Consider the following 25,287-nt stretch of genomic DNA (forward strand, 5'->3'; position numbering starts at 1 on the left):
TTTAGCATCGTTCCTTCCAAAGAAATCCCAGGGCTGACCTCCTTCAGAATGGACTGGTTGGATCTCCTTGCAGTCCAAGGGACTCTCAAGAGTCTTTTCCAACACCACAGTTCAAAAGCATCAATTCTTCAGCTCTCAGCCTTCTTCACAGTCCAACTCTCACATCCATACATAACCACAGGAAAAACCATAGCCTTGAGTAGACGGACCTTTGTTGGCAAAGTAATGTCTCTGCTTTTGAATATGCTGTCTAGGTTGGTCATAACTTTCCTTCCAAGGAGTAAGCATCTTTTAATTTCATGGCTGCAGTCACCATCTGCAGTGATTTTGGAGCCTAGAAAAAAAAAGTCTGATACTGTTTCCACTGTTTCCCTATCTGTTTGCCATGAAATGATGGGACCGGATGCCATGATCCTCATTTTCTGAATGTTGAGCTTTAAGCCAACTTTTTCACTCTCCACTTTCACTTTCATCAAGAGGCTTTTGAGTTCCTCTTCACTTTCTGCCATAAGGATGGTGTCATCTGCATATCTGAGGTTATTGATATTTCTCCCGGCAGTCTTGATTCCAGCTTGTGTTTCTTCCAGTCCAGCGTTTCTCATGATGTACTCTGCTATAAGTTAAATAAACAGGGTGACAATATACAGCCTTGATGGACTCCTTTTCCTATTTGGAACCAGTCTGTTGTTCCATGTCCAGTTCTAACTGTTGCTTCCTGACCTGCATACAAATTTCTCAAGAGGCAGATCAGGTGGTCTGGTATTCCCATCTCTTTCAGAATTTCCCACAATGTATTGTGATCCACACAGTCAAGGGCTTTGGCATAGTCAATAAAGCAGAAATAGATGTTTTTCTGGAACTCTCTTGCTTTTTCCATGATCCAGGATGTTGGCAATTTGATCTCTGGTTCCTCTGCCTTTTCCAAAACCAGCTTGAACATCAGGAAGTTCATGGTTCACATATTGCTGAAGCCTGGCTTGTAGAATTTTGAGCATTACTTTAGTAGCGTGTGAGATGAGTGCAATTGTGCAGTCATTTGAGCATTCTTTGGCATTGCCTTTCTTTGGGATTGGAATGAAAACTGACAATTTCCAGTCCTGTGGCCACTGCTGAGTTTTCCAAATTTGCTGGCATATTGAGTGCAGCACTTTCACAGCATCATCTTTTAGGATTTGGAATAGCTCAACTGGAATTCCATCACCTTCACTAGCTTTGTTCATAGCGATGCTTTCTAAGGCCCACTTGACTTCACATTCCAGGATGTCTGGCTCTAGGTGAGTGATCACACCATCGTGATTATCTGGGTCGTGAAGATCTTTTTTGCACAGTTCTTCTGTGTATTCTGCCACCTCTTCTTAATATCTTCTGCTTCTGTTAGGTCCATACCATTTCTGTCCTTTATCGAGCCCATCTTTGCATGAAATGTTCCTTTGGTATCTCTGATTTTCTTGAAGAGATCCCTAGTCTTTCCCATTCTGTTGTTTTCCTCTATTTCTTTGCATTGGTCGCTTAGGAAGGCTTTCTTATCGCTTCTTGCTATTCTTTGGAACTCTGCATTCAGATGCTTATATCTTTCCTTTTCTCCTTTGCTTTTCACTTCTCTTCTTTTCACAGCTATTTGTAAGGCCTCCCCAGACAGCCATTTTGCTTTTTTGCATTTCTTTTCCATGGGGATGGTCTTGATCCCTGTCTCCTGTACAATGTCACGAACATCCTTCCATAGTTCATCAGGCACTCTGTCTATCAGATCTAGTCCCTTAAATCTATTTCTCACTTCCACTGTATAATCATAAGGGATTTGATTTAGGTCATATCTGAATGGTCTAGTGGTTTTCCCTACTTTCTGCAATTTAAGTCTGAATTTTGCAATAAGGAGTTCATGGTCTGAGCCACAGTCAGCTCCTGGTCTTGTTTTTGCTGACTGTATAGAGCTTCTCCATCTTCGGCTGCAAAGAATATAATCAATCTGATTTCGGTGTTGACCATCTGGTGATGTCCATGTATAGAGTCTTCTCTTGTGTTGTTGGAAGAGGGTGTTTGCTATGACCAGTGCATTTTCTTGGCAAAACTCTATCAGTCTTTGCCCTGCTTCATTCCGTATTCCAAGGCCAAATTTACCTGTTACTCCAGGTATTTCTTGACTTCCTACTTTTGCATTCCAGTCGCCTATAATGAAAAGGACATCTTTTTTGGGTGTTAGTTCTAAAAGGTCTTGTAGGTCTTCACAGAACTGTTCAACTTCAGGTTCTTCAGCGTTACTGGTTGGGGCATAGACTTGGATTACTGTGATATTGAGTGGTTTGCCTTGGAAATGAACAGAGACCATTCTGTTGTTTTTGAGATTGCATCCAAGTACTGCATTTTGGACTCTTTTGTTGACCATGATGGCCACTCCATTTCTTCTGAGGGATTCCTGCCTGCAGTAGTAGATATAACGGTCATCTGAGTTGAATTCACCCATTCCAGTCCATTTGAGTTCGCTGATTCCTAGAATGTCGACATTCACTCTTGCCATCTCTTGTTTGACCACTTCAATTTGCCTTGATTCATGGACCTGACATTCCAGGTTCCTATGCAATATTGCTCTTTACAGCATCAGACTTTGCTTCTATCACCAGTCACATCCACAGCAGGGTATTCTTTTTGCTTTGGCTCCATCCCTTCATTCTTTCTGGAGTTATTTCTCCACTGATCTCCAGTAGCATATTGGGCACCTACTGACCTGGGGAGTTTCTCTTTCAGTATCCTATCATTTTGCCTTTTCATACTGTTCATGGGGTTCTCAAGGCAAGAATATTGAAGTGGTTTGCCATTCTCTTCTCCAGTGGACCACATTCTGTCAGATCTCTCCACCATGACCCGCCCGTCTTGAGTTGCCCCACAGGCATGGCTTAGTTTCATTGAGTTAGACAAGGCTGTGGTCCTAGTGTGATTAGATTGACTAGTTTTCTGTGAGTATGGTTTCAGTGTGTTTGCCCTCGGATGCCCTCTTGCAACAGCTACCGTCTTACTTGGGTTTCTCTTACCTTGGGCGTGGGGTATCTGTTCACGGCTGCTCCAGCAAAGCGCAGCCATTGCTCCTTACCTTGGACGAGGGGTATCTCCTCACCGCTGCCCTTCCTGACCTTCAACTTGGGACAGCTCCTCTAGGCCCTCCTGGGCCCGCGCAGCCAGGTGCATGGTCACTCGCTCAGTCGTATCTGACTCTTTGGACTGTAGCTCTGTCCAGGGGATTCTTCAGGCAAGAATACTGGAGTGGGTTGCTGTACCCTCCCCCAGGGATCAAACCTGTGCCTCTTGTGTCTCCTGCATTGGCAGATGGGTTCTTTACTAAATAAATAAGTAGCACCACTTGAGAAGCCCCATTAATCAACTCCAATATAAAATAAAAAAGTAAGCAAAATAAATGTTTGGTGGAATTCACCTGTGGAGAATAGAAAAGCAAATGCCTGGGGACTAGTTGACGGTGGTACCTGCTCTCCCTGCTGACAGCTGACACACTGGTCACGATTTCCAGAAACAATGCTGACGTCCAAGACCTCTCACTGGAAGTGGACAGCCGTCCTGTGTGAAGATTGTTCAGATTGCTTCATGATTTCAAAGTGGTTTTTTCAATTTTAGATCCATGTAGAGAAAACTGTTTTCCCAGGTGGCTCATTGGTAAAGAACCTGCCCTCCAATACAGGAGACACAGAACATGTGGGTTCAAACCCCACATTGGGAAGATCCCCTGGAGGAGGGCATGAAACCCAGTCCAATATTCTTACCTGGAAAATCCCATGGAGAGAGGAGTCTGGTGGAGTGTAGTCCATGGGGTTGCAAAGAGTCAGACATGACTGAGAAACTAACACTTTCACGGACATAACTGCATACCAACCTGAATGCCCCAGAGCTGTTTATAAAGGAACATCTTCAGAAAACTAAACATACTTCTGGGGGTTGAGGGGCTCAGCAAACCTCAGTGTGAATTCTCATGGCATGGGGGCATTCACCTCTGTCTTCTCTAGGTGCTGTATCTCAGTCCCTCGGCTCAGACCTAACCCAGGTCTGTGCCCGTCCTCCCCATCACAGAAGGGCTTGTGCCCTGAGTAGGGGACGTGCTATCCTGGGACCCCCACCAGCTGGGCCCCCTCCCTCTGCCCCACGGGGAGTGGGTTCCCCGTGGTTCCACCCAAGAGGCCATGTGTTGGGGAGCAGGCACACACACACACACACACAGGATTATCTGTCCTGTGGTTAATGATTTGCAAGCTTGCTTAGAAGGTGAAAGAGCACAGGCTGCTGACTCAGGTCCTTGGAGGAGGAGGTGGCACCTGACGTGAAAGTGGCACGCCTACAGAGGGAAACTTCCCAACTTTCTTTCTTTTCTTTACTTGTTTTTTTGACACATCTATTTAAAAAATTTTTTTTATTAAGGTCTAGTTGATTTGCAATGTTGGGTTAGTTTCAGGTACACAACAAAGGGAATATATCCACTCTTTTTAGATTATATTCCCATATAGGCTATTACAGAGTATTGAGTAGAGCTCCCTGAGCTGTAGAGGAGGTTCTCATTAGTTATCTATTTCCTGACTCTCTTTTAAAACAAAGCACTGACCTTAGTACAACCTGTGTGAATGAGGGTGGACGCTTCCTTGAGCAGGCTTTAACAAGGAGAATCAGGACATATGAAACTAAAAGACTCAGCCTTCCTGAAAATTCTAAGAGCATCTGTCTACAAGGAATAACACGGTGCTGATTCCTCCAGAGACAGGACAGTCACCTTGTCCTGGAGGTAGGTGCCCATGGTGCTGGCTGTTCTCTTCTATTTCATTTCTCTTGGGCTAATTCAGGGCTTCTTTCCTCTCTCCAAGAAGTCTACCTGGAATTTATCAATAAAGCCTCCCTGGTTTTCTGGCCTATATTTGCTCTGAGATCCTTATGGTTTGGTCCCTGGACTTGGGACCATCTGTGTCTCATTCTGAGCCTCAGACCCCACTCCTCGCACCCCTCTAGGCCCTGAGCCTCGAGGCCTGGAGTCTCTGTGAGTGAGGCCCTCTCAGGCTCTCGCTCTGGACCTCAGGGGATAAGACCTGATCCCTCTCATGTTCTCCAGGGCCCACTCCTCATCTCTTTGCATCTCTCTTGCGTTGAAGCTCTGGGCTGGCCCTTTTTTCTCTTTCCTCCAGCCTTGACCCTGGGAGGCTCACCAGGTGCTGTGATTTAATGCTGGGATTAAGTCGTGCATTTACTTTGCTCCAGCTCCTTACATGGCTGAGCCTCTGTGAACTACCGAGCAATTTAACTTAAAACTTCTTTCTACTCAGCATTTGATTGTATTTTGTGTATCTTGGGACATGGGATCTGCAGACAGCATGCAAAGGTCAGGACGAAAGGGAGGGAGTCATTGTTTTCAGCATCCTGATGGTGAGGCTCACATGTCTAAAGTCAGTGAGGAGGCCTTGCTGGGTCCTGAAACTCAGAGGGCCGTGCGGAAGGTCAGGGTGCTCCCAGCCATCTTCCTCTCGTAGTCCTTGTCAAAATCCTCATTCTGAGCCACCGTGAAGTAGTTCTTCCAGTCCCCAGGCATTCCTGCAAGGAGGCGAAACCTCAGTGAGTCTGGGGAGGGGGTTGGGTGAGGATGCACCCAGGGGCTGGCACAGGGCGGATTATGGGGTCTGCTCCTCAGACACTGTTGGGAGTGTTGCCAACAGCACAAGTGCGGGAGCCGGAAGCATGACTGGGAAACAGAAAGGGGCTGGAGTCCTGTCCAACCTCTGAGCGTGTGGCCTCCCTCGCTCCCTCTCTCCATCCCTCCCTTGTGTACCTCGCCTCATGAAGGGGGAGATGGAGTGGTCCATGATGCTGGTGGGCAGCGTGGTATAGTTGGCCATCGGGTTCTCCTTCATGACCTCAAAGGACGTGTGATGGATGATTTTGTCCAGAACTTCCTCTGACACCTCTTTCTCCAGAAACTTCAGGATCTTCCGAATTTCCCGCCTTGGATCCTGTATGTGGAACAGTCACAAAAAGTCAAGTAGTTGGGGGTTTTCCACGAAGGGGTGATGTTCTGTTAGGCAAACTGTTTGGGGAGGGACGACTTAAGGGAGCAGCTCAATTATAGTCGATGTGTCTTCCTTGGGGGAATGACTGTGGATGGCGCTGGACGGTCTTGGGAAGGAAGGACATAGACATGAGGGCTCTCCTAGCCCCAGGGAGGCTGACCAAGAAGGAGGGGAGAGAAACATGAGCACAGCCCTGTGACACCCATCCGGAAACGTCCTGCCCGCGTGCACACATGCAGGGTGAGCACGGGCTTCAGGGCAGGGAGTGTGTCCCCTGGAGGAAGAAACACAGAGGGACAGAAAGAGGGGAGTGACTCTAGGACCAGAGATGGCACAGCGTCTGCAAGTTAAACACAAGGTCTGTCAGAGGCTGAATTAGGGGACCTCACACTGACCCAGGAACGAAAGCCCTTGTGGCCTGTTCTTTCTAATCACAGACACGCAGAGGAAGGAACTTTGGAGTCTGACTAGCTTCCAGAGAACCTCTCAGCAAGGGCCCAGGGGTGGTTTTGTAATTCTAGGGTACTGATCCCTGGGTGCGAGAGTGACCGGGTGATGCCCTTGACACTCGATGAGTGGAACCACATGGGACCAGGCCTGCCAGCATGTGTGTGGACTAAACTTCAGTGTGTGGAGTGGGTTTGGAGTGTGGATGCCAGGAGCTTTACAAGTCATCTTCTAAATCTTCCCGGTAATATCCTGAGGCACAAAAAGAGCTGATCTGCATTTTGTAGGTGAAGAAACATGGTTCGTAAGTGGCAGGATTAATCAAATTGTAAAAGTGCGTGAGACTTCCTAAGTGGAGGATCATCTGAAAATTGTGATCAGAAACAAAGTTGGAAGATTTTTTAGGAAAAAATGTATGACATTTTGATTTCACTTATTAGTATGAATATGACTTAGTATGAATAGTATTATATGACTTAGTATGAATAGAATGCTAGATTTCTAAGTAAAAAACAGAGATGCAATGAGCAACAGAGGGATAGCACAGGGAACTATAGTCAATATCTTGTCATAACCTATAATGGCAGATAATCTGAAAATAATATATGTGTATATGTATAACTGAATCACCTTGCTGTGCACTTGGAGCAGTGTCAACTCTACTTCAACAAAATAAATATATTAAGGAAAAAATAAAGATTGGAGAAAGAAAAAAGAAAACAAGAGAGAAAAAAAGAAAAAGTAGTTGCATCATTTGAGGATAAAGCTGAGTTGGACAGGGCACCAGGGAGAGAGGCCTGGTGTGGTCAGTAGGTGTGACTATAGTTTGATCCCCTCAAGGACACGGCTGGAAGCGGCAGTGGTCGCATGGCCCTCACCTCCTTCATGTCCTCGTAGAAGAGGTAGAGGATGCGATGTTGGTCCTTGGCGTGCCACCAGCCCTTCACGTGGTCGTACCAGGAGCCCCACAGCACTGACGGGAGGGAGACAGAAGTGGGTGTCAGTATTAACCTGAAGCTTCTGAAATAAGTGCTGGCGTCTCAAATAAAAGAGGACATTTGAAAAATACAACTAGAATTCTTATTTGCAGAGACAGGGATTTTTTTTTATATGTATATATATATTTCGTGTAGTCAAGGCTATGGTTTTCCCTGTGGTCATGTATGGGTTTCAGAGTTGGACTGTGAAGAAGGCTGAGCGCCAAAGAATTGATGCTTTTGAACTGCGGTGTTGGAGAAGACTCTTGAGAGTCCCTTGGACTGCAAGGAGATCCAACCAGTGCATTCTGAAGGAGATCAGCCCTGGGATTTCTTTGGAAGGAATGATGCTAAAGCTGAAACTCCAGTACTTTGGCCACCTCATGCAAAGTGTTGACTCATTGGAAAAGACTCTGATGCTGGGAGGGATTGGGGGCAAGAGGAGAAGGGGACGACAGAGGATGAGATGGCTGGATGGCATCACTGACTCAATGGACGTGAGTCTGAGTGAACTCCGGGAGTTGGTGATGGACAGGGAGGCCTGGCGTGCTGTGATTCATGGGGTCGCAAAGAGTCGGACACGACGGAGCGACTGATCTGATCTGATCTGATCTGATATATTTAGGGAGTTGATAAAAAGTACCCTGGATTCTGTGGCTTCTGTTCCCACCCTTGAACTTATTCCCCTATGAGAAACTGTCCCCAGGGCAGGGGGCAGGTCTGTGTTCCCCTTACATCACCGCGTGGGGCCAGACCAGCGTTTTGAGATAAATACTGTTCCCCAACATACTGATTAAGGGAACAAAGGCCCGTATAGTCAAAGCTATGGTTTTTCCAGTAGTCATGTACAGATGTGAGAGTTGGACCATAAGGAAGGCTGAGGGCGAAAGAATTGATGCTTTCTAACTGTGGTGTTGGAGAAGACTGTTGAGAGTCCATTGGACTGCAAAGGGATCAAACCTGTCAATTCTAAATGAAATCAATTCTGAATATTCATTGGAAGGTCCAATACTTTGGCCACATGATGCAAAGAGCTGACGCACTGGAAAAGACCCTGACTCTGGGATAGATTTAGGGCAGGAGGAGAAAATGGTGACAGAGGATAAGATGGTTGGATGGCATCACCAGCTGAATGGACATGAATTTGAACAAACTCTGTGGGATGGTGAAGGATAGGGAAGCCTGGTATGCTGCAGTCCATGGGATCGCAAAGAGTCAGACACGACTGAGCAACTGAACAACACAGGCTGACTGTGAAGAGAAGCTGTGAATCCATTCTGAAGAATCCCAGTGACCAGATGTTTGGGCCCCTTTAGTCTCTGTGATGGAGAATGGGGGGAGGGGGTGCACAGTGTCCTCCCCTGGCCCCCGAGCCACCCCCACCCTTCCCTGCGAGGTTGACCCTGTGGTCAGTGTCACTGGATCCTCTGTCTTCTGTGTCCCACCCAGGGCCAGGGGGGTGTGCAGGGTGATTCTTTCCCTGCAGCTCCCTGTGGCTGACTGTCTCCCTAGGAACTGCCTCAGCACCTGGCCATGCCCCTGGATCCTGCATCATCACCTGTGAGTTTGTGACCCTCCACCCACAGTGTTCTAAGTAGCATCTTACTGTGACCTCGGGACAGTGACCCCTGAACAGTAACCCTGTCTGGGTGACACCTGTGTCCTCCCAGAACCTCGAGCAGCCCAGTCGCTCAGCAGAAACCATGCCTCTCTGATATGTGGGAGGGTAAAAACGGAGGCGTGGACCTCAGTTTCCTTTCGCTCACCTTTCCCAGCTTTGAAGGTCTCAACATACTCCTCCCAGGAGCCAGGGTCTGGCACCATCTTATTCATTCTTGAGAAATGGTAATAGGATACCAGGCAGTCCTTGGCATTCCTGGCCACGTAGATGATCTGCAGTCAGCCAAGAAAGGGATGGACACAGAGGAAATAATACAGGAAAGGTCACTGTTCGGGAAGAGCCCGTGTTGTTTGAAGGACTTAGACCGTAGACCTTAGCCTGTGTTGTTAGATGGACCTGGGTTGGGAAGATCCCTTGGAAAAGGGAATGGCTACCCACTCCAGTATTCTTGGGGGCTTCTCTGGTGGCTCAGATGGTAAAGAATCTGCCTGAAATGTGGGAGATTCAGGTTCAGTCCCTGGGTCAGAAACAGCCTCTGGAGAAGGGAATGAATACCCACTCCAGTATTCTTGCCTGGAGACTCCCATGGACAGAAGAGCCTGGGGGCTACAGTCCATAGAGTTGCAAAGAGCTAGACACTGAGCGACTAACACTTTCACTTTCCTCAACCTCAGGTCTTCAGACTGGTACCTCCTGTCAGATCAGTAGCATTAGATCAGAAATAAGGTGTACAAAATGTAATGCGCTTGAATCATCCCCAAACCATCGTCCCCGCTCCCCGCCCTGGTCCGTGGAAAAATTGTCTTCCACGAAATTGGTCCCTGGTTCCAGAAAGGCTAGGGACTGCTGTCTTGGACCATCCTGTCTGAGTGACTAGACCTGTGCTTTCTGTGACTGTTTCCAGTTTGCCTGGCACAGTTCTGATTACAGCTGTGGTCTTAGCAGAGTCAGGGACAACACACGCTTTCTCTCAGGTGTCCTGCTTAGCATGACAAGTGCTGCAGTCACGCTACCTCTGCTATTTCTGGGACAGGGGAGGCCCCGAGGTGTTACTCAGGTGAGGAGAGGAAGGTCCCGTTGGCTGTCACTGAGCAGGGTGTCTACCCTACTTGTAGGGCAGGGCTGCCTCTGCCTTCTGAGCACCCGAGGAATTGCCTCCTCACAATGACCATCATCCCTGATAAGACTGCGGGATCCCAGTGCAGTGCTACATCTACCACTGGAGCTGCTGGTGACCTGTCCCTTCCTGGGAGAGGCAGAGCTGCTTCTGGGCTTGTCCCACTCCCCTTCCTCCCACCCCCCACCCCGGCTGCCCTGTGCTGTAAAGGCCTTTTTTTTCCAGAAAGGTATTTTGGAAAATTTTGTGACCAAGTCTGCACTGTGAATTGCAGGACACAGATAGATATGTTTACAATTTTGATAGAGCCACAGATTGCTTGCTTTTTTCTTTTTTCCTTCTGTGTTGAGTGCGTTCTCCATATACTTTGTATATTACCCTTTTATCAGACATAGGATTTTCAAGTATTTCCTCCCACTCAGTTCAGTTCAGTTCAGTCCCTCAGTCGTGTCCGACTCTTTTCGACCCCATGAATCGCAGCACTCCAGGCCTCCCTGCTCATCACCAACTCCCGGAATTCACTCAAACTCATGTCCATTGAGTCAGTGACGCCATCCAGCCATCTCATCCTCTGTTGTCCCCTTCTCCTCCTAATCCCTCCCAGCATCAGGGTCTTTTCCAATGAGTCAACTCTTTGCATGAGCTGGCCAAAGTATTGGAGTTTCAGCTTTAGCATCATTCCTTCCAATGAACACCCAGGACTGATCTCCTTTAGGATGGACTGGTTGGATCTCCTTGCAGTCCAAGGGACTCTCAAGAGTCTTTTCCAACACCACAGTTCAAAAGCATCAATTCTTCGGCGCTCAGCTTTCTTCACAGTCCAACTCTCACATCCATACATAACCACAGGAAAAACCATAGCCTTGACTAGACGGACCTTTATTGGCAAAGTAATATCTCTGCTTTTGAATATGCTATACAGGTTGGTCATAACTTTCCTTCCAAGGAGTAAGCGTCTTTTAATTTCATGGCTGCAATCACCATCTGCAGTGATTTTGGAGCCCAGAAAAATAAAGTCTGACACTGCTTCCACTGTTTCCCCATCTATCTGCCATGAAGTGATGGGACCGGATGCCATGATCTTCGTTTTCTGAATGTTGAGCTTTAAGCCAACTTTTTCACTCTCCACTTTCACTTTCATCAAGAAGCTTTTGAGTTCCTCTTCACTTTGTGCCGTAAGGGTGGTGTCATCTGCATATCTGAGGTTATTGATATTTCTCTTGGCAATCTTGATTCCAGCTTGTGCTTCTTCCAGTCCAGCGTTTCTCATGATATACTCTGCATATAAGTTAAATAAACAGGGTGACAATATACAGCCTTGATGGACTCCTTTTCCTATTTGGAACCAGTCTGTTGTTCCATGTCCAGTTCTAACTGTTGCTTCCTGACCTGCATACAAATTTCTCAAGAGGCAGATCAGGTGGTCTGGTATTCCCATCTCTTTCAGAATTTCCCACAATGTATTGTGATCCACACAGTCAAGGGCTTTGGCATAGTCAATAAAGCAGAAATAGATGTTTTTCTGGAACTCTCTTGCTTTTTCCATGATCCAGCGGATGTTGGCAATTTGATCTCTGGTTCCTCTGCCTTTTCTAAAACCAGCTTGCACATTTGGAAGTTCACAGTTCATGTACTGCTGAAGCCTGGCTTGCAGAATTTTGAGCATTACTTTATTAGCGTGTGAGATGAGTGCAATTGTGCAGTAGTTTGAGCATTCTTCGGCATTGCCTTTCTTTGGGATTGGAATGAAAACTGACCTTTTCCAGTCTTGTGGCCACTGCCGAGTTTTCCAAATTTGCTGGCATATTGAGTGCAGCACTTTCACAGCATCATCTTTCAGGATTTGAAACAGCTCAACTGGAATTCCATCACCTCCACTAGCTTTGTTCATAGTGATGCTTTCTATGGCCCACTTGACTTGCATTCCAGGATGTCTGGCTCTAGGTGAGTGATCACACCATTGTGATTATCTGGGTCGTGAAGCTCTTTTTTTGTACAGTTCTGTGTATTCTTGCCACCTCTTCTTAATATCTTCTGCTTCTGTCAGGTCCATACCATTTCTGTCCTTTATTGAGCCCATCTTTGCATGAACTGTTCCCTTGGTATCTCTAATTTTCTTGACGACATCTCTAGTCTTTCCCATTCTGTTGTTTTCTTCTATTTCTTTGCATTGGTAGCTTAGGAAGGCTTTCTTATCTCTTCTTGCTATTCTTTGGAACTCTGCATTCAGATGCTTATATCTTTCCTTTTCTCCTTTGCTTTTCACTTCTCTTCTTTTCACAGCTATTTGTAAGGCCTCCTCAGACAGCCATTTTGCTTTTTTGCATTTCTTTTCCATGGGGATGGTCTTGATCCCTGTCTCCTGTACAATGTCACGAATCTCCTTCCATAGTTCATCAGGCACTCTATCTATCAGATCTAGGCCCTTAAATCTATTTCTCACTTCCACTGTATAATCAGAAGGGATTTGATTTAGGTCATACCTGAATGGTGATCCCTGTCTCCTGTACAATGTCTTTTTCTTATGTTGGTGGTTTCCTTCACTGTGCAGAAGCTTTTTAGTTTGATGTGGTCTCACTTGTTTATTTTTACTTTTTATGTCAAATCCAAGAAAATCATTGTTGAGACTGATATCAAACAGTGTACTACCTGTATTCTTTTCTAGGGATCTTGTGGTTCCAGGTCTTCCATTCAGATCTTTGATCCATCTTGAGTTCATTTTCGTCTGGTGTGAGAGAGTGGTCCTATTTTATTCCTTTGCATGTGGGATCAACTGTCAGATGTAGAAGTAGAGACATAAAGTAGGCAGGGCGCTCTGGGGGATGAGCCCATGGATGGTTTCTCAAGCGTGTTCCCTGTGTTGTGCATACTCAGCAGACCAGTCCCCCTGGGTAGGGGGTGGGGGGAGGTGTTTCCATCTGATCAAATTAGCACAGGTCCTGCAGCCTTGGCTCCTCCTGTGAGCCCAGCACTGCAGGAACCTTGCCCTTTGCCTCTTTCCTCCCACTGAACAGCCCTCCAGTGTCCATGAACATTGTCGGAAAACCCAAAGGGATGCCCAGCATCAAGGTCTTAGGATCAAGTAAACACATTTCTCAATGCTTATGTTGGTTATCACTTGTTTTTTTTTAAGCAAATAGAGCTGAGTAATCAGAATCGGGGAAGCTCCAGCTGGATGGGGACCTGCTGAAATGCATCCGGTCTGGAGTCAGATGTCCAAGTGGGAGCAAAGGCCACACATTCACATGTTCTGAGTCTGCAATCCATCTGTGCGAGTCTCTGGCTGCTGCTGTGACAAAGCCACAGGTGGAGAGCCTTAAAACAGCAAGAAGTTGGCTCTCTTACAGTCTGGAGCTCGGGGTCACTGGATTGGATTTAAGCTGGCCGTGGGGCTGGCTCCAGGGCAGGGGACAAACTTCCCTGCAGTTCCTGGAACCTGAGGCCATCTGTGTGCCTGGGCATGAACTCTGCCCTGGAATCGCCCCCACTTCTGTGTCAGGTGTCACATCCTTCACGTTGTACTTCCACCTTCTCACCTCCTTCCCATCAGGATCCTTGTGACGATGCTCAGGGCTGTCCAGGTAACCATAAGATCTTCGGTCTCAAGATGCTCGATTTAATCACACCTGCCAAGTGCACTCTACAGGTGAGGTGCATTTGCAGGGTTTGGGAGGGGCTGGGATGCAGGTGTCTTTGGGGAACTCCATTTAGCTCCCTGCCCCATCATAATGGGAAAAGCTCGGACTAAGCTCGCCCACACTTTCTCCTACTCAAACAATCCACAGTTCTCAGCAGATAAAAGAATGTGCTGTCATGGAGACTGTGACATTTTAGAAGGCCTGGTTTCAAAAAGAAGCTGTTAATCTGATGACAAAATACATGTTAGCGTGTCTTCTGACTTTGAGTCTAAAAACATCATTTGGAAATAATATTCGTTCTAGAGCACTGAAATTACGTTAACTCTCTGTAGGAATAAATCAAGATGTTTTCGAAGTCATGGTGATCTGGGTGTAATCTCAGGGCAGCAAATAAGGTGATAGCATTTGATATATGGAAACCTATGGCACCTCTGATGGGAGATGGATGAGATGAGGTGATGGAGCACCACGGAAACCAGAGCAGAGAAACTCAAAAGCAGCCACTCACATTGCATCTCCGAGCTTTGCGCTAAGTAGAGAGTGTTTTGGCTAAACAGCCTTGACTGTGTAGCTCCCCTGGAAAGGGCTCAGCCCAGAGCATGGAAGGGTCTGTGGTTGGGTCTGCAAAGTAGCCTGCCCACAGAGAGATGGACAGTCCAGCCGAGACAAGCATTTGACTCTGCAAATGTTTGTTACACTTTTCTTTGCAAATCTCTTAGCTGATATTTGGGGTATATTCTGTATTTCATTCGGAGAAGGCAATGGCACCCCACTCCAGTACTCTTGCATGGAAAATCCCATGGATGGAGAAGCCTGATTTTCAGACTCACTGATGAAGCTGACATCAGAAACAAAACAAAACACTAGTACATTCAGTGTACACTGCATTTATAGGATCTCAATTTGCTAAAACAAAAATTTAAAAATAGAGGACAGAGGCATGGCTCTTGCTGGGAGCTTATCCATGACGGAGATGATTTCCAGACACCACATGTGGTCCTGGGCCCCCCACCCTCTGGGGTCTCCCTCTTCCCTCACAGGTTTTCCCTAAATAAACCCCCTTCACATCTTACTCAGCCCTGGCTTGGCTCCTGGAGGATTCACACTGATATGACTGCCTCCCCAGGAAGCAGGGGCCCTGCCTCGGTGCTCACTGTCTGTGAACGTGGCTCAGCTGATGGTTGATGAGGATGGCGCTGCTTGGAGTCTAGTCTACTGGTACCCAGATGGAATATTCTGGGAGAAAGATGGATCCAGGCTGGAGTGGTGGGTACAGGGAGGGGTCTCAGCTCACTGCCCAACTGGAACCTGCACCGGGCACCTATCTTTTGAGGTCCAGGGTTGTTTCCTCTTAGATGGAGACAGTCTGAGTATTTGGATCAAGCTTAGCTGTCCTTGGAGAAGGAAACGGCAACCCACTCCAGTATTCATGCCTGGAAAATCCCATAGACGGAGGAGCCTGGTGGGCTACAATCCATGGGGTCACAAAGAGTCGGACACGACTGAGCGACTTCTGTTTGTGTGTGTGTGTAGCTGTCCTTACCTTTGCGTTCTCTTTCCAGAAGGAAGGGGGGAGCATCTGAACAGGCAGGTGCGTCTTCAGAGTCCTCGGAGAAGGCATCTTGTTGGCGAGATCCAGACCTGCAACAAGGGCACTGCTCAACTAACACTTCTCATCCATATTTCCGTTGTTTTGCCAGCATCTGGAGCCACACTCACCACGTGCCAGGTACCCTCCACCCGACTCCACATTGCAAATTACATCCTAGGCTGGCGGCCCGCCCAGTGTCATCAAGTTATATAAAGCTACAGTACAGTCATCAAACAGTGTGGTATTGGCACAAAGAGAGACACGTAATGGAACAGAGCAGAACAGAAAATCCAGAATGCATCCATATGCGTGTGTGTGTTAGTCATTTAGTCGTCTCATTCTTTTGCGACCCCTGCCAGGCTCCTCTGTCCATGAAATTCTCCGGGCAAGAATAGTGGAGTGGGTTGTCATACCCTTCTCCAGCAGATCTTCCCAACCCAGAGATCGATACCAGGTCTCCTGCATTGCAGGTAGATACTTTATCACGTGAGCCACCAGGGAAACCCATACGTAGAAGGTAAAATTCAAGTTTTGTGAAGGGGCCAAGGCAATTCGATGTGAGAAAAGATAATTTTTTTGCCTGATGGTGCTGGAATAACTGGCTCAATCAATCATGGGTTTTCAACAGGCAGTATTTTTAGAAATGAGGGATGATTAGAGTTTGAGAGGTTTAATAGTGTGCTCAAGGTTGTCCAGATAAGAATCCAAATCAGAACTCTTTGAGTCCAAAGTCTCTGTCTTTTCACCATCAGGTTGGGTCCTACTGCAAAGCTACTCTTTGCTGCTATTTACTCTATAAAAGCAATCCCTTACAGACTTATGGACACAGCGAGGGAAGGAGAGGATGGGACGAAGTGAGAGAGCACTGACATGTATACATGACCATATGTGAAGTAGATAGCTAGTGGGAAGCTGCTGTTTAGCACAGGGAACTCAGCTCCAGGCTCCATGATTACCTAGAGGGGTGGGATATAGGGCTGGGAGACAGGTTCAAGAAGGAGGGGACATATGTATACATGTAGCTGATTCAGGCTGATGTATGGCAGAAACCAACACAATATTGTAAAGCAATTATGCTCCAATTAGAAGAAAAATCTAAAAAAACACACCCTCCGTTCCTAACTGGTTGCCGGCTCTTCAAGTGTGCACTCTCCTACATTTCTTAGTATCTTTGGTGTGAAGCACACCATTTGTTGATATTAATAACAGAGGGACTATGTATAATTTAACTTGGATCCCTGGCAGACAGGTCAGAATTGTAACACAGCAGAAGCCAGTCCTCCCGGAGTGGGCAGACCTGACCCAGGGGTGAGGTTCCTGGTCACTGGAGGCCAGCTGTCCTCAACCCTGCCTCCCCTGTGTGGAATGTTCCTGCCTAGCCTTGAGTCCTTGAGAAATCGCAGGAGATGTGCTGTCTGAAGCCACCCAGTCCGTATTTCAGCAGAGGGACTGAGGGGTCTTTTCTCACAGCTGACGGAGGTATGTTGACCTAAACCATCCTCAGACTCCTTCCCAGCAGAGGCCACAGCCCCACAGGCCCAGGCGGCACATACCTGAGCTGAGGGGCGGGGGAAGCGCCCACTCGATGAAAGGGTGCCGGTCAAAGGTGTTGGCCCGCTGGCACTTCTGCAGATCCCCGTCGTTCTGGATCATGTCCACGATCTCCTGGGTCCAGGTGGTGCCTGGAAGGGTTACTTAACCTCAGTTCTGCCTGCTCTCTGGGCAACTCCATTCTTCGTCAATTATTCCCATATTCAGTAAAACCTACCTCTGCTTACGTAGAGCACCTGCGTGACCCCCACGATGGATGGGCCTCTGCTCTGAGCCCCTGTCCCCACTGCCAAGGTCTCCCCCACACCTGCCTTCTTGTGAGACTGAGAGCTCCACTGAGTAGGGGCTGGCCTTTTGTCCCTTTGTCCCTCAGACCTCATACCTGGCATAGGGTTTTGAACCTAAAAAGTGTAACCTGAGAGAAAGAATATTGACTCAAAGGAATGTCAGGAAATACAAAGTTGAGGCAGATACTGTCCATACTCCAACAAGCTTCCAGTCTTGTTGGAGGAGATACAATACACCGAAGACTGCTTCTTGCCTAGTTAATATCCATTCTCCCCATCTTTCTCAAGTTAATAGATGCTTAATTTTTAGCAAAGCATATAGCTAAAGGCTGGACTGCCCAGATGGTCCTAGTGGTAAAGAACCTGCCTTCCAATGCAGGAGACTCAAGAGACGTGGGTTTGATCCCTGGGTTGGGAAGGTCCCCTGGTGCAGGGCATGGCAACCCACTCCAGTATTCTTGCCTGGAAAATCCCATGGACAGAGGAGCTGATGGGCTATAGTCCATGGGGTCACAAAGAGTTGGACATGACTGAAACCACTTAGCATGCATGCAAGCACATAGCCAAAGGCTGTATAAAAAGATTATTTTCTCAATCTTTCTTACTGCTAAAGGTGGCCATGCCATTACATTTTGGGAAGCTGTCTTTAAAGGGCAGGAACATGACCTCATTCCCTTCTTCCTGCCTCCATGTTGCTGTTTGGAACATGCATGTGATGGCTGGATCTCTAGCAGTCATATTGGACTATGAAACCAAAAGCTAAGCCTGTAGATGGTGGAGCAGAAAGTTCAAAGACCCAGGGTTTCTAAGGATCAGCACAGCCGCCATTTTAGCCCTGGACTTTTAACCTCCAGAGTGCTTTTACTTTTGAGTTTCCTGATACATATAGCCAAACTGAATCCTAACGGATGCAGACATGTGGGTGGGCAAAGAGCTAGCCCATGTGCCCTACCCACCACATGTCCATTTTCCTTTTCACATCAAAGGCATTTATTGCCCCTGACTCTTAGCTAAGCCTGGCGCTCACTGATACATAAGACAATACACAGATAACTGAGAGGTCTCCAGTAAGAGCCATGAAGACCGTACAAAGGGCCCTGGGAGTTCAGAGGAGGAGTGGAGCCCACTCTGGATGGGTAGGTGGGCTCAGCTGAGCTGGTCTTTTGGAGAGAAACAGTCAGAGGGGGAGGAGAGCGTCCACTTGTGTTAATAAGCCAGGGCATCCAAGGGAGGAAACCTCAGAGCTAGGGTTAAGGTGGGCATATTCACATGCTAGAAAGCTTAAGCAGGGGATGGGGGATGGGGTGTGGGTGTAGGGAGGATTGAGAGGCTGTGGGGGAGGTGGGAGGACACAGCTACAGAGAGACTTCTGGGAGAGTCTGGGGGGTTGACTGCATAATTTCCAAGGTGAAGGAAGAGCAAATTTCTGCTCTGAGGTGCAGTGCCAATTTGCATTCAGATCTGAGCAAGAGACATGCAAACCAGACAAAGATGATTTTTGAGAAACTGAGAGCTTCCAATAGGAGTAAGCAGGAGCCACTTCCCACTCCTGGCCCCCCACCCCACCCTCTCCCCACCATCTAGTTTTCTGAGTAGGCCTGGTTGGCAGTGCTGTGTGGTAGGAGCAGTGTGAGGCTAGGGAAGGCATCCTGAGCTACGGAGGAGAGACACACATGGTGACATGGCCAGTTAGGAACCATGGGGCAGGGGCACTCCCTGCAGTCTTCCTGGTTCTGAGCATCTCGGACTCCTCTTGCAGCGTCTACTGGCCACCGAGAGACATTCCCAGGCTGGCTACAGCTGAAAAATTTTCTGCCTTCCTTGGCCCTACTGCTTGAACGATACATACATAACTGAGGGGGTTCCATCTCACACTCCATCCAGCCCTCCGGGTTCTGAGGTCTCTGCTCCTCTAGCTGCAGAGCCTGGCCTCTCTGCTTCTTCCCTTCTGGTTCTCCCCACAAGCTTCTCTCCCTTTTGTAGGATTCTGTAAGTGCCTACCTCCCCCGCCACCCCCGCCGCCTCCTCACTCCCCATTCCTTCCCTCTGTATGCATGCGGGTTTGGACTAACACCATTTGCGCTTTTCCCATTGGGCAAAACGCTCAGTTACAGCTCCATCTCCACGTGCAGGAGAGCCTGGGGAGGACAGGCTTCCCCTAGGAGCTTCCTGCTGTTCCTAAGACTCTGCGCTTTCATGTGATTCTGTGGGAGGCTGGCCTTTTCTTCCTCTATCAGGGACCGAAATAAAAAGGAGGCTCATGGACTCTGGGGGTTTGGAGTGCATCAATAAGAGTGGTTTTCATTTTTTCAGGAACTGTGTGCTAAGTCACTTTAGTTGTGTCCAACTCTGCAACCCCTCGATTGTAGCCCCCCAGGCTCTTCTGTCCATGGGATTCTCCAGGCAAGAATACTGAAGTGGGCTGCCCTGCCCTCCAGGGGATATTCCTGACCCAGGTATTGGACCCACATCTCCTTTGTCTCCTGCATTGGCAGGTGGGTTCTTTACCACTAGTGCCACCTGGGAAGCCAGCGTCTGACCCTGGTGAAAGCCTGCAATTTTAAAATCTGAGGAACCTCCAGGCATCCCGGCTCTGCTGAAGCCCCCCACCTCAACTTTCTTCAAGCTACCTGCTTTTGCGTAGGTTGCAATGAGAAGGTCATCAGGCTTGGCTTGAAAATTCCAGATTTTGTCCCAGTTATCGCTTATCATCTTGGTCATGAGAATTCCGTTCACTTCCTTGGTTTCTGGTTGCAGGTATTTCTCCTCCAGGTGGAGATCTTTCATCTCCTCCAAAGACATCTTTGTCGATGAGACTATTTCACTGGTATATAAAAGAAAGGGGTGGTTATGTCATTTCTAAAGCTTTGAACAGTCTTTCCTTTTTTTAAATTTAAGATTCTCCGAGAAACTTAGGAGAGATGTGTTGGAAATTCATTATTATGTTTAATGTTAACCTAAGAAGTGAGAGAAGTAAAAACTGTGGGACCTTGAGCATTTTAAATAACTTCATTATTTAAAATGTATAAATTGGAAAGAACAGAATGTTTTATTTAAAGCTGATTCTTCACATCTTCCCCCAAATATAAAGCAGACAATCTTCTTCATTAGGAAGAAATTAGAAAATTTTTAAAAATAATTTTCAAAAGATGGTTGCAGGCAACAGACTATCAAACAGTATTGTGTGATTCTGTTTCCATACGTGCTATCTTTCTGCTACTCTGTGCCCCATGACCTTGGGATGTCTACCATGGAAAAATCTGACTTGCTAAAGAATAATGTCAATTTTCTGAGTTCAAATGGATTCCTAATTTTTTCAGTCTATTTACAAGTAGAAGCTATTTTTTGAATGACAGAATCCATTAGCATATTTTGTTGTTTTGTTTTTCTGCCAATATTTTTATTTTTATCTTGCTCATTTTTTCCATTTACACCCAGCTGGATTTGGTGGACAATAGGCATAGCCAGTATTGAATATTCTGTCTTAAAATATAATGATTGTTAGAGAACAAAAGACAAGCCACAGGCTTAGGAAGAATATTTGCAGAAGGCATATCTGATAAAGTTCTGTTATCCAAACTATGCAGGGAACTCCTAAAACACAACAGAAAGAAAACAAACAACATGATCAAAAAGTGGGCAAAAGAGCTAAACCGCACCCCACCAAAGATACAGATGACGCATGAGCATGTGTTGAAAGCTTGTGTCCATACAGAACCTGAACACAGACATCCATGGCACTTTATTCACAAGTGCTCAAACCTGGAATCCAAGCCCTTATAGGGAAGGGATAAAAAGCCATGGTGCATTCACACAATGGACTGTTACTCAGCACCAAAAAGAAATGAACTGTCAAGCCATGAAAGGACATGGAGGAAGCTTCAAATGAGTATACCAAGCAAAACAAGCCAGTCTGAGAAGTGTTAGTCACTCAGTCGTGTCCGACTGTGACCCCATAGTCTGTAGCCTGCCAGTCTCCTCTGTCTGTGGGACTTTTCCAGGCAAGAATAGGTTGCCATTCCCTTCTTCAGGGGATCTTCCTGACCCTGGGATTGAACCCACATCTCTTGGACTGGCAGGCAGGTTCTTTACCACTGAGCCATGCGGGCAGCCAGTATGTATGGGTATATTGTTCCCTTACTGATGGACCCACATGGCTCTTAGGTAGTGTTGCCAGGTATACATTTTGCTCTCCTTTTATTGTCAACCTAATTATCCCATTGTTTTCTGGCCTCTTTCTGTTATTGAGAATTTTGCTCTCAGTTCTTTAAGTAGAATGTCTTTCTTCTCTAGTTTTAAAAACAGTATTTTCTCTTTGTTTATCTAGGCTGGTGTAAGTTTTTATTTACCTTTCTTGGAACTTGCACTTTTGGTTTCAGGATCACGAGTGTCATCGATTTGGAACACTCTCAGCCCTTCTTCCTCTTCTCTCTGTTCTTTCCTTGGAACTCCAGCCAGCTCTGTGTCTGACCTTCAGTTTCTGTCCTCAAATCTCCTAGCCTTTACTCGCTCTGTCTTTGGCTATAGTCAATGTCATTCTTTTCAGCCTGCCTCTGTTGTATGAATTGTATTGAATCTGTTACTTAACTCGTTCTTAGTTTCAATTATTGTCATTATTTTTTACTCGTAGATATTTTGTCTGTTTCTTATTTCCCACGGGTTATGACTTCATTCTTACACATCTTAGTGGACTATTGCATGTTGCTGGCGTTTCTGACTTCAGTACTTTGCAGTACTTTGCAGGTGGGACTCAGCCAGCTCTGCTCCATGTGCGCTTTCCCCAAGTGCCGTGTAGTTTCTCATCCTGCACTCATGACCGGCGGCCCTTTACGCATGGGAGCTCTTTGCTCATTCAGATAGTGGGCTCCTGCCCGGCTCTGTGACTGCGCTGAAGACTCTTAGCTGACCTCTATGAAAAAGGCCTGCTAACAAACGGGGGAGGAGTGATAGAAAAAACCCACCAGTGGATGCGGACCACCCCTGGATAAGCTAGGGGCAGAAACAGGCTCTTCACAGACTCAGAGTCTCACCCCAGAGGTTACAGATGGACAATGTGCCTTCGTGATGGAGTGACATGCAGGCGACACCTGGACCGAGAGCTGTCACCGAGCACATGAGGGGTCATCCTGTCCCCACACCACATGTGGCTGCACATTTAAAGGGCTGCTTGTTATCTGCATCCAGAAATTTCTGCTGTTTCTATTGGGAAGGTTTTCAAGTAATCTGGTTTTGTCAGTAGAACTGGAAGTTCCTTAAGCTCTTATTTTTGGCTTAATGTAAAACTTCTTTATCCTGTAAATTGGCAGAAAAGACCTCCCTGGATATGTTTTAAACTTTGTAAACTTCTCTACTGAGTCAAAAGAGAAAAACATTAACCTAAAAAACACATTCTTTCTGAAATTAAAAGGTAATCTACACATATTCAGTTTAGCAAAAAGCAATTTCAGTGGCATACAGAAATAGCGGAACTTGAGCAAACCTTGCTCTGGAAATCTAGAAATCCAGAAATGAACTAGTTTGAGCTTCTATGGCAGGAGCCCCTTCCCGTTCACCTGGGGCCTCCCGTGCTGGTCTGAGGACTCACATGATGGGAGTCTGACTTGGTTACAGCTGTTAAACCACTGCCTCAGCCTCCTTCTCTCCTGAGGCCTTGGTCAATCCGTCCCCTTGGGCTGAGGCTTGGGGGTCCTGGGACACCCTCCTGCTGGCCATTCTCCCCATCCCCCCACAAAGGGCTCTCCTGACCTTCTGTGTCTGCCACTGCCCAGCCCTTTTTTGGCCTGGGGTGTGGGGCCCCTTCCTGAAGCCACAAGCAAAGCTGAGAAGGCCTCTGGTCACCCGGCTCTGTGGACTGCCCGCCTGGGCCCTGAATCTGCCGTCAGTTTGTCTGTCTGTTCTTTTCAAAACACTTCCAGCTAACAGCAGGGACTTGAGTTTGGGCTAAGACCCTGGGCAAAGAGCCTGGCCCAACTTCCTGGGGGATCTGGGCCCACACTGGAAACACATCCGTGTTCCCCGGGGACTTGCTTCAATGGGTGGAGGTGGTGGCCTGGCCCCCTGCAGGGAAGGATAGACCTGGAGTTTTCTCAGGGGATCCCAGGTGAACCCCTAGGAAGGCCTCCTGGGATCCAGGGACAGAAGCTTCAGGAAAGTCTAGGATGAGGGGTGGAAAGTAATTTTCTGCCTCCTATCTTTGAGAAAAATGTTATTTCTGTATGAGCAGGAGCAAGCAGCCAGCATATCCCCCTCCTGGATGCTTGCTCTGTCCTCTTGCAAGGGGGCTGAGCTGATGGGGAAGGACCCCAGGCAGGTGGCTCACCAACCTTGATCTCTGCTCCTGTGTGCTGGCCCCGAGGACTCCCTCTTGCAGGCTCTTCTCCCACCTGCTTCCTGAAGCCCGGACCTGCCAGTGGAGGAGGCTGGGGAGCAGCTCCTCTCTGGTCCTGCTCCTTGGTTCCCTTGAAATAGGACCTGCTTAAGGTAGGCGGGGATGCGGCTTCGCTCAGGGTTCAGGCAGAGGCGAGGAGGTGAGGGAAGTGGCCAGTGGGCACCCTGGTCATCCCCTATGGTCCGTCTTCCCAGACTACAGCCTGGCCCTTGGTTCCATGGCTGCCTATTTCCTGGTTCCAGCAAGCCATTTGGAATTACAAGGACAAAGAGCAGTGGCTCTGTGGCAGCTGCAGTGGCTTCTCCTGTTCCTGGAGTGACCTCAATAACTGCCTGGACACCTTCCCAATGCACCCAGATGAGTCCAAGGAATTCTTTCAACCTTTTTCCAGTGTATCACCCCCACACTGAAAAGGGTTTGCTAAAACATAGAGCCTGGTGGCCATCCCTGGTCTAGAGTGTACATAGAATTCCGATGGGCTAAAAGTCAAAAGGTTAAGAAAGCAATGGGATTTATTTTGTTTGCTTAGGATTCCATCTACTTACTATTGTTAACCAAGGCTTTTTGTTTCCTTTTGCTAGTTTAATTGAACTACCTGGGTGCTTACACAAAACTGCTGTATAAAATGTTCTTGCAGGAACTTCCCTGGTGGTCCAGTGGCTAAGACTCTGCACACCGAATGCAGGGGGTCCTCAGTTCAATCCCTGGTTAGGGGATGAGATTCCTGCATTCCACAATTAATACCTGGACAGCCAAATAAATAAATAAATATCTAAAAAATGTCCTTGCAGTCAGACTGCCTGTGCCCTTACACATTTGCTAAAATCTGTTTGTTTTCTTTATTTTTAAGTTGTATCACTTTGATTTTTTTGATATCAATTTTTTTGATACATTTGATATCAATGTATCACATTGATATTTTTACTTGTATCACTATGATTTAAAAATCCTCCTCTCAGTCCTGCCAGATAGCTGCCATCATTACCTGTTTTACAGGGAAGAAATAAGAATCCTGGAGAGTAACCCACCAGAGCCCAGAATAACTCAGGGGTTTGAATCCAGCTGGTCAAGGTTCAAAACCTCATAGCCACTACTTTGTTCTTCCCACAATGAGGTGTGGGCAGGTAAGTTGCAAGATGCTCGCTTTGAATATACAGAATCAGATCTGTTAGATTTACTGGATCCTCCATATTTCATAGCAATGATTTTAGATTATGAATTTAGATTAGATTATGAATTGGAGGAACCAGAGATCAAATTGCTGTTGGATCATTGAAAAGGCAAGAGAGTTCCAGAAAAACATCTATTTCTGCCTTATTGACTATGCCAAAGCCTTTGTGTGGATCACAATAAACTGTGGAAAATTCTGTAAGAGATGGGAATACCAGATCACCTGACCTGCCTCTTGAGAAATCTGTATGCAGGTCAGAAAGCAATAGTTAGAACTGGACATGGGACAACAGACTGGTTCCAAATAGGAAAAGGAGTACGTCAAGGCTGTATATTGTCACCCTGCTTATTCAACTTCTATGCAGAGTACATCATGAGAAACGCTGGGCTGGGTAAAGCACAAGCTGGAATCAAGATTGCTGGGAGAAATATCAATAACCTCAGATATGCAGATGA

The 25,287-nt window shown here is 47.0% G+C and overlaps 2 protein-coding genes and 1 long non-coding RNA gene across 4 annotated transcripts in view; 1 reads left to right on the forward strand and 2 right to left on the reverse strand.

The window, feature by feature from the left end:
* SULT1C2 (sulfotransferase family, cytosolic, 1C, member 2) overlaps positions 1-4,276 on the reverse strand; it is a 21,351-nt gene extending 17,075 nt beyond the window's left edge. Inside the window, exons 1-2 of one of the 2 annotated variants that reach the window (XM_010862996.1) lie at positions 3,768-4,276; positions 3,474-3,564 (exon numbers count right to left, since the gene is read on the reverse strand). The gene's annotated coding sequence lies outside the window, so the exon portion shown is untranslated. Of the gene's footprint in view, positions 1-3,473; positions 3,670-3,767 lie in introns of both variants that reach the window. The other variant, XM_010862997.1, reaches the window with a different exon arrangement.
* Positions 4,277-4,507: 231 nt separating this feature from the next.
* Positions 4,508-24,740, forward strand: LOC105005124. Its single transcript, XR_827287.1, has 5 exons — positions 4,508-4,774; positions 13,340-13,852; positions 15,407-15,573; positions 22,007-23,753; positions 24,658-24,740. It is a non-coding gene; the product is annotated as an uncharacterized LOC105005124 (long non-coding RNA).
* On the reverse strand, positions 4,781-22,013 carry SULT1C3 (sulfotransferase family, cytosolic, 1C, member 3). The gene is made up of 8 exons (XM_010863000.1): positions 21,623-22,013; positions 19,904-20,097; positions 16,989-17,117; positions 15,388-15,485; positions 9,235-9,361; positions 7,370-7,464; positions 5,807-5,987; positions 4,781-5,571 (listed from the first exon to the last, which is right to left on the reverse strand). The coding sequence occupies exons 2-8, from the start codon at positions 20,073-20,075 to the stop codon at positions 5,459-5,461; spliced, it is 915 nt and encodes a 304-aa protein (XP_010861302.1). The 5' UTR covers positions 20,076-20,097; positions 21,623-22,013; the 3' UTR covers positions 4,781-5,458.
* Positions 24,741-25,287: the final 547 nt, after the last annotated feature.

The sequence above is a fragment of the Bison bison genome, unplaced genomic scaffold, assembly GCF_000754665.1.
Source record: "Bison bison bison isolate TAMUID 2011002044 unplaced genomic scaffold, Bison_UMD1.0 scf7180017864486, whole genome shotgun sequence".
In the NCBI taxonomy this organism is placed as follows: domain Eukaryota; kingdom Metazoa; phylum Chordata; class Mammalia; order Artiodactyla; family Bovidae; genus Bison; species Bison bison.

Excerpts from the sequence above, each read along its gene's own strand:
- SULT1C3 (XM_010863000.1), bottom strand. The coding sequence starts at position 20,075 with ATGTCTTTGGAGGAGATGAAAGATCTCCACCTGGAGGAGAAATACCTG. Across the intron at positions 17,118-19,903 it reads TGCAACCTACGCAAAAGCAG|GCACCACCTGGACCCAGGAG; the intron begins GTAGCTTGAAGA and ends TAACCCTTCCAG. Across the intron at positions 7,465-9,234 it reads GACCTTCAAAGCTGGGAAAG|TGCTGTGGGGCTCCTGGTAC; the intron begins GTGAGCGAAAGG and ends CCCTCCCGTCAG.